The sequence below is a fragment of the Chenopodium quinoa genome, unplaced genomic scaffold, assembly GCF_001683475.1.
Source record: "Chenopodium quinoa cultivar QQ74 unplaced genomic scaffold, ASM168347v1, whole genome shotgun sequence".
Taxonomy (NCBI): Eukaryota; Viridiplantae; Streptophyta; class Magnoliopsida; order Caryophyllales; family Amaranthaceae; genus Chenopodium; species Chenopodium quinoa.
Window position 1 is genome coordinate 3,130,125 of NW_018742204.1, and position 8,591 is coordinate 3,138,715.

Here is an 8,591-nt window from a genome sequence, read left to right on the forward strand (position 1 = left end):
CTTCCAGTTGGGCTCAATTAAGAAGACTACGCTGCATATGAAAGAGTCTGCATGAGTGATCTCATACCACCTCTTGAGGGGCTAGTTGTATAGGATAGCTCCCGCTGAACTATCGCCCAGCTCCCAGGGTGCGCACTCACTGCCGAGAAAGCACTAAGAAGGGCTCTCCAGCCTGATAGAGTCAGCCCGCAGGGGTGACTAGGCTAGACTCTCCATAAAGGAGATAGTACGCCTATAAATAGAGGGTAAGGTACAGCGGAAAAGAGGTTAGACACTGAAGTTATTGTACTTTCTATATCTCTCTAAGTACACTTTCTCTCTCTAAACACGCGCTAACTTAAGCTTCGGAGGGGGGTTCCTCGAGCCACCCCTGAGGGCAGTTTACGTATGCTGTCGCGTGTAGGTTGTCGACGGGACCCAGCTCACCCAGCAGAACCCTTGGATCCACACCTGGAACAGTAGCATCCTAGCAATTCCCTTGAGCTCTAAAGCTGGTCCGGACCTTCTCACTTGGGCGTTTTCATTTGATGGATGCTACTCTGTAAAAACCGCTTACATGCTCGATAAGCCGTGTAATCTTGATCTTTTCCACAAGTCTTGGCTGGACATTTGGAGCTTAGATGTTACCCCAAAAGTACGGCATTTTCTATGGCGATTATGCACAGGTACTCTCCCTGTAAGGGATTATCTGAAATACCGACACATGGCCGAACACTCTGACTGCCCCTGGTGCCGTGGCATGCTTGAAATTGTGCAGCATGTATTCTTTGACTGTCCTACGGTCCGTCAGCTGTGGGTGGATTGCGAGTGTATAGAAATGTCCCTTTGGCCTAACAATATGTCCTTTCTGGATTTATTTGAGTCTTGGTGTAAACTTGATGCAAAAAAGGTAAGTAGGGGAGTCATCTTAATGTGGAATTTGTGGGAATAGACGAAACGAAATGGTTTTTAATGGAAAGGAAGTCTACCACCCCTTAATTGCTGAACGAGTCTTTCGTCTAGCTTCTGAGTGCAACTCCTATACAAAGAGAATTTATGGGCAATTAAGAAGACCACCTGTCGCAGCCCGAAATCCTGGAAAGCTCCACCTGAAGGTATGGTTAAGCTCAATTTCGACGCTTCGCTTAGTGTTGGAGGGTGGGTGGGACAAGGAGTCACTGCTAGAGATTGGAGAGGAGAGGTTCTTTTCGCTGCTACTCATCGGGTGACAGCTCATTGGCCACCAATCACTGCCGAAGGGAAAGCTGCTGCCATGGCTATTAAATTGGCTATAAGCCACGGGCTAGTTGACATTATTATTGAAGGTGACAGTCAAGTGCTTATCAACCGCCTGTCCAAGGCCTCAACTTTCTTCACTGATCTTGATAATATCCTTGATGATATTTTAGCTTCTTGTTCTTCTTTTAATTCCGTTTCTTGGTGTCACGTTAAGCGGGATGAAAATGTTGTTGCTCACAATTTAGCCCATTTAACACCATTTGGTATAGAGCAAATTTGGGAGAACCATAGCCCTTGTAAGGTTTCTCCGTATGTAATGATGGACAAATTATCAATATAATAACACCTTAACGGGTTTTCAAAAAAAAAAGTAACAAGTGGTCAACACTATAATTCATGGTCAACTCCCGAAAAATGAAGGTCTTACAACCTACATCGCATAAAAGGTTCTATTTGCCACTTTTTAAAAATCAAAGTAGTGTATTAAAAACTACTACTGCCATTTTTTAAAGTTGACATTTTTTTACTTTAATACAATTCAAACCATTTTCTTTGACCTTGTATTGTGATTTATACCTTATGACAAAAGGTAACTACAATATGTGAGATTTTGTTATATTCGTCACGATATATATTTTTATGTTTATGGGTAATTAAAGGTGTTAATGATTGAATTTGTACATTAATAAATGTAACTAAAGAAACGTGTCAAGTAAAATGAAGAAATACGAAAAAATAAAGGAAAATGTTAGTAATAGCCCTAACACTTATATACGGTGTATAAAAAGTTAAAAAAGGAAAGTATTAACAAAATATATTTATTAATTACATTTATTTGTGCGTGATTTTGTCATGCATTCCTAAACTAATACGAGTACTATAAAAAAGGAAAGATATTTAATGCTTAGGGCTGCATATAGCATTACCCAAAAATAAATGGTGCAATAATTAAGTCAGGTAGAAAAATATTCAGGGAATATTTAGTAAGTCCTAATTAAAACCACATTGATATCTGTTGACACCTACAACTCTACAAGTTATGACTCTTCAATTCTGGCATCAGTCAAAGAGTAACAAACAACCTTTAGTTGTAAAGACTAAAGAGGATGCAATCTGCCTACAGTCATTTCGGCCATGATGGTCCTGATTTTTTTTTTTTTTTTTTTTTTTTTTTTTTTTTTTTGGCCTTCCTGTATCAGACTTGCAACTTGCAGTAAACAAAAATAATTTTTTTTTAATTTTTTTAAGAGTACTGTGACAGCACCGTGCTTCATCTGCATATCAGTCAACCAGGCTTAATAAATCTCGAGATATTTGTTTCAAATTAGTATATCCGAAACATATAGTCATGTTGATGGTTAACGATAGATTAGTCTGACAACTAATTTCGGACAAATGATTGTTCTTTCTTTCTTGGACAAATGAACCATCCAACATTGAGTCACTTCTTTCAACTTTTGTTTTTAGAAGTGTGTACGTAGACAGTCGTTTTGGGCTTTTGGCAGTACAAAATCTGATTCCCAGCACTAACATTATAGGTCGTGAGATACTCAATACTTTTTTCTACTTTCTCATATTTGTTGTCTGATTCTTTAGTGTATAACTAAACAAACACCCATTTATAATTAGGGGGAAAAAAAAGATTGTATGGATTCAAAGAGATTATCTACTTTAATGATCATGTTAGGGAGCAATTTTCTTCTCCCTAATATTTATACTAATCTAATTCCTATTTCTTATCTCAACAAACCACAACATATATATTCGGATGGTGGGTTCCGACCTGTCTGCCTGATGTATTCTGCTTGTGCTGCAGTTCTTTCTGCATGACGCTTTTTTTGGGCTTCAGCTGCTAGTCGTTTTTCTTCTGATTTTTTCTTAGCCATGGCAACTTTTTTCATCATTTTTGCGTGAGAGTGCGTTCTCAGTCGCTCAACTTTTGCCTGATGACCATATTCATAGCAATACAACAGTAAGCACTAAAATGAAAATGGGTACAAATCAGAAGCACTAACAAAAAAAAAATATTATTTGAAGTTTAGTTTAAACTGAAGATTCATCGCTTTTACAGTTCCACACAACAGTTGAAACTAATGGCAATCATTTTACTAAATCTAGATTAAATAAACGATTGTGCAGTTTACGATTTGATTTGAGCAAAAAGCTACGGTTGGCAGGTGTACCTCTATTCTTCGCAGCTCTTCCTCCAATTTCGCTTTTTGTTGACTCTCCCAAGCTTGGATTCGGATTTCCTCGCGCTTGTACCTAAATATTGCATCAGCAGTTACTGATTAGATAAGCTTGGATATCGATTTTTTTTATTTTAGACAGGCAACATCAGGCTATGATCAATCCTAAGACCAAAAAAAAAATTTAAGCATCAACCCCTTGAAAAAACAGTATATAAGTCCAAGTGTGCAATATAAGAGACCTTGCAGCATGCTTTGCTTTTTCAGCCTCTTCCCATGCGGCAGCACGTTTCTCATTTTCAATATGTTCAAGTTCCTCAGGGTCATTGAAAGGCAAAGAGCTTTTGTCTTTCTCATCTTTACTTGCCCAAGCAGCTATATTCATCTTGCCAAGCTGAACACCAAGGGCTACAATCTCTCTCCTTGTCTTAAGCTTCAGCTCTTGTTCTGACAACTCTTTATCGGTTTTCTCAGTTTGATGTCGTGTTTTATTATCAGATGTACGTTCCACCGGAGTAGACACTGGTTCTCCTGTTCGAGGAGTTGATGGAATGGATGATGTGGGACTGCGAAGTGGGGTTAAAGACCCATTTGGGGTGGCTGTCCTTGAAGGCTCTTGACTCGTGACTGGCGTCATTTCTGTTCCCATGTCCCTCATTGAAATCTCTCTAATAGCAGGGCCACCTACATAGTATGACAGTCGACAGGATTATGTATATGGCTCGTTTCAATGTACCAAACAATCATTAAAAAGGCCAAGGTAAGAATAGTTAGAAAATATATAAAAGCAGGATTTTTCAATTTTTCATCAAACTACACTGAAGACAGTAAAAGGCAAAATGAATATACAATATTATTCATTTATTCATGCTTCATTATTCCAAACCACTAGGCACTAAACATCTAGAACAACTATTGCCAATTAATTTACTCAGGAAATTCATAACACAATCGATAATAAAGAATAATGCAGAGTAAAAGTTTGCAGGGCACAATTCAAATGAATCAAAACTCATATACATATATAATTATTGAAATATTTAAGACAAGATTGTTACCAGGAACCTCATGAGCTGAATTCACCACATTGTCAACTTCCCTTAGATCCTTGCTTCGAGTATACAAGTCTACAGGAATGTTTATACCATTTGATTGAACCGGAACAGATTGCAACCCAGGGTGAGCCGGATTGAGCTTATCCAAGCTCATCTGACTTGTAGGGTGACAAAAATCAACGCGCTTCATTTCTGGCATTTTAGGATTTGGACGGTATTCAAAGCTAGCAGCCTCTGGAACCACTCTAACCATATTCATTCCTGACACGCGGTGCCCTCCATTTTGCAAGCTAAGGCTCTTTGATTGACTACCCTGACCTGCTTGCTTGCTCATTATCCATTTTTCAGCATCATTCCACTTGTATGATGTAGGCCTAGAGAGTGACCGCGTTAAGGATCTATGTGCCATTCTTTCCCCTTTATGGAACTCAAAGCTCGACGAACTAGCATTACTGTCATAATCAAGATTCTCGTCATCATTACATTTTATGGGGTGGACTGCACTCGAATTGATGCTATCACTTCTTGCCAATTGCTGCACCTTAACATGACTCGAATCCATGTTTTCTCTTGGTGAGCAATGATTCTGAATCTGTAACGAACTTGAAATCATTTGGCCACTCAGTTTTCGTTGGGGGTCTTGGGTTACAACTGTTACTTAAGCAAATCCGAAATCAGCAGCATATCAGTATACTGTAAAGATTTCATTTACGAGTACTAATCTACAAAAGGTGGCTAAGTTTGAATCATTCAATTCCTGAACAAAGTACTGTAGTTATCAAGGCTAATTTTAGCTCCAACACCAAAGACAGCAAACAATCCTACAATATTAATGCTTAAATAACTTTATTTCAACTCAATATGCCAGATTTTGATGGTCAAAGATAACTAAATCAACTCAATTTTTACACAATATTAATGTTGTAGCTAAATTAATTTTTCAAGCTACTTTTTAGTGAAAAAAAAAGCAGGAAATCACTATCATTCTTGCAATGACATAGTGAAAAATAAAAAAAAAAAATTACCCAAATGGTACTCGTAATTTATAATACTCCTTCCGTCCAAAATTAGTCAATAACTATTCCAAAAATCTCAAAATAGTACAACTAATTTATACGAAGTAATTAACAATAAACACATACACACCTGAATCATAAGAATCAGCATCATTATTGGAGGAAAGCAAGCTGTTGTTAAACTCGGAATCTTCAAGTTTTGAAGGAGATGTTCTAGAGGAATTACAATTTGACCCATCTTTTTTCTTTTGAATAGATACTCCCATTAACTTTGCTCTCAATTTACTAGGAGATAATTTACTTGGAGATATAATACCTGTCTGCAATACCCAAAAAATCACACTTCATTATTAGTAAAAAAAATAAATAAATAAATAAAAATAATCGTACTCGTATGACCACTTTCCCGATTAAATTGTCACCTTACTGATTCAAATTTTACAGCATCAACACGACAACTAATTTTGAAAACCGATGACGCTCAAAAGGGCTACCAATAATTACACAATATCTGAGAATCTTGTAAGTCAAATTCAAATATTTTTCCCACCTAACCAAAGTAATACGGAGTAACAAAAAAAAGGGATACCTGAGGTTTGTGAATACGTTCGTACTCCATTAGAGTGTATGAATGATAATAATGTGTTTGTTAGTGAGTTTAGAAGTACTGTTTGTTATTCCTGTAATAAGGAAAGAAGAGAGAGAAAGTAAAAGAGGAGAGAGAAAATGAGTATTGTAATTGTTGGGGGGAGGAGAGAGAGAATGTGAAGTGGATTGGATGACAAAAGAGAGAGGATATATGGGGGTGTGTGTTTGTGTTTAATTAAGGGAAGCCGACACGAGTTGAGAGTGTGAGAGTGAGAGGGTACCAATAAGTGGGTCGCATTTCTTTTGACTGCCTAATCATCCCTATGACTTCCATCCTCTTTTTTTTTCTTTTTTTTTTTTTTTTTTTTCTTTTTTTTTTTACACAAATACTCCGAATTTTATCATGGAGTTGGAGTAGTGCTTTGCTTTACTTTTCTTGTGTGATTGTATTTTATACTACGTTTATTTTTAAATACTTGTTTTTTTTTTTATTTGAAAAGTTTTTACAATATTAAATTAATTTATTTTACTTAATGAACCAACCATGATCATATTTTTTTAATTTTATATTTTCTCTATTCCAATTCTCTCCACTACTAATGTTTTTTACTCCCTTAGTTTTTAAATATTTGTTCAATTTCTCCATACGAGGTGGAAGAATAATAAAATATGGAGGTAGTGGGATTGGTGGAAGAATAAAAAAAATGTAAAAAAAAAACCAAAAATAGCAAAGAAAATTGAAGGAGAGAGAATATGGAATTAATATTGTTGGGTCCACTTATTGAGAGAAATTAATTAAATATTGTAAAAACTTTTTAAATATGGAAATGAAACAAGTATTTAAAAATGACCAGAAAAGGAAAGTGGAGCAAGTATTTAAAAATGGAGGGAGTATAAATTTTTATTCTTTCACCTACCCCAGTCCCTTCATATTTTATTATGTTTTCCAATTTCTCCTAAAACTCTGCGCATGAAGAAATAAAGCAAGTATTTAAAACGGAGGGAGTAATTATTTTATCTTCTTTAATGAAAATTTCACATTTCATTCCCTCCGTTTTTAAATACGTGCTTCATTTTTACTTTTTGCATTATTCATTTGTTCTATATTGACTAAAGTTTGTGATTTATTGAGAAAATTATAATCTTGTGGGTACTTGTTTGAATTGTCTCAATAAATAGATTATTAATTTTCAATTGTTAAAATTTATACTTATTATAATTGAAGATATCATGAACGAAAGATTAGCATCGACATATGTGCCCAAGAGAAATAGAGCAAGTATTTAAAAAAACAAGAAGGACTGATTTCATCTCTCCTAGTGAACCTTTCAATTGTTACACTTTAGTGCTCGTATTTCTAGATTCTTTCTCCTCCCAACTATCATACTTTATTCTTCTACTAACTTCACTTCGTTCTTATTTAACTTGTTATAATTTCTTCTAAAACCCCGCACATAGAGATATGGAGCAATTTATAAAATACAGAAAGAGTAATGAAAAAAAAAAAAAACTTTGAGAATATATACTACCTTCGTTCACATTATACTCCCCCCGTCTCAAATTACTCGCAACGTTTTGACTTTTTGCAATATTCGCACATCTCACTTTGACCATGTTTTCTAGTTATTACTCCCTCCATTTTCAATACTTGCTCTACTTTTCATTTTCGATCGTTTTTAAATACTTGCTCCATTTCCTTATTTGGAAAACTTTTACAATATTCATTTCTCTCAAGTAGTGGACCAAACATAGTCATATTTTATTAATTACATATTCTCTATATAATGATTGTTGGTGTAGGGAGAAAGAGAATGATTTTTAGTGCCCCGAAACTGCAGAAATCAGGTTTGTATTTATAGAGGAGACGAACAAGGGGGGTGCACGGAACCCTAGAAGAGATAAGAGCCGCAGAAAAACCCTAATTGGGCACCGTAAAACAGTATAGTCCACTGTGGGACGGTGAAGCACACTGTGTCGCGGTGTATAATTTGTCTAAAGATGCGTCCAGATTCATAAGCGCGTGAGAAAAAACGCGGAACAGACTCAGGAAAGCACCGTGACATTGTGAAAATTATCGTGTCACATTACTCGGTACAAGGCACCATGCCACGTAGGCATGCACCGTGGCGCAACATTTTAGCTGTTGCGCGGTAATTCCAGTTTTTTACGCGTTTTAAAACTATGATAACTTTTGATCCGTAACCGGAATAAGGCATATAATATATCATTAGAAATCTTATCAAGTATACTTTCCAACCCAATTATAATTGGGTCAAAATTATTTGTATATTTTAAGATATGGTGAAAGGGTGTCGGTTTTGGGCCGAGTTTAGTATTTTTCTCATATCTTCTTCGTTTTAGATTGAAATTAGGCTTATCCGTTGGAATTCTTATTGAAAGGCCTTTACAACCAAATAATAATTGGATGAAAATTATAGGGCCATAAAATCAGTTCAGCTCGGTTTTGTGATGTGTACACGAAAACTGGAAAGTGAGTTATGGTTTAGGGAAATGGGCTAAACATT

At 36.0% G+C, this 8,591-nt stretch overlaps 2 protein-coding genes across 3 annotated transcripts; one reads left to right on the forward strand and one right to left on the reverse strand.

The window, feature by feature from the left end:
• Window positions 1-1,096: 1,096 nt before the first annotated feature.
• On the forward strand, window positions 1,097-1,558 carry LOC110736942. Its single transcript, XM_021917594.1, has one exon. The coding sequence runs from the start codon at window positions 1,097-1,099 to the stop codon at window positions 1,556-1,558; it is 462 nt and encodes a 153-aa protein (XP_021773286.1).
• A 1,258-nt stretch (window positions 1,559-2,816) lies between these two features.
• LOC110701599 lies at window positions 2,817-6,589 on the reverse strand. 2 transcript variants are annotated; one of them, XM_021879250.1, is made up of 6 exons: window positions 6,068-6,589; window positions 5,609-5,798; window positions 4,466-5,119; window positions 3,650-4,091; window positions 3,402-3,483; window positions 2,817-3,161 (listed from the first exon to the last, which is right to left on the reverse strand). In XM_021879250.1, exons 1-6 carry the CDS (start codon window positions 6,095-6,097, stop codon window positions 2,955-2,957), a joined length of 1,605 nt encoding a protein of 534 aa, XP_021734942.1. In that variant the 5' UTR covers window positions 6,098-6,589; the 3' UTR covers window positions 2,817-2,954. The 2 variants fall into 2 exon arrangements, with proteins under 2 accessions (XP_021734942.1, XP_021734983.1); XM_021879291.1 differs by having other exon boundaries at window positions 4,466-5,113; window positions 6,068-6,586.
• Window positions 6,590-8,591: the final 2,002 nt, after the last annotated feature.

Bases quoted from the DNA above. Each gene is read 5' to 3' on its own strand.
- LOC110736942 (XM_021917594.1), top strand. From the start codon at position 1,097: ATGGTTAAGCTCAATTTCGACGCTTCGCTTAGTGTTGGAGGGTGGGTG.
- LOC110701599 (XM_021879250.1), bottom strand. From the start codon at position 6,097: ATGGAGTACGAACGTATTCACAAACCTCAG. The intron at 3,484-3,649 runs GTCTCTTATATT...TGCAATATTTAG, and splicing joins AAAGCAAAGCATGCTGCAAG to GTACAAGCGCGAGGAAATCC. The intron at 3,162-3,401 runs GTACACCTGCCA...TATGGTCATCAG, and splicing joins AAGAGCTGCGAAGAATAGAG to GCAAAAGTTGAGCGACTGAG.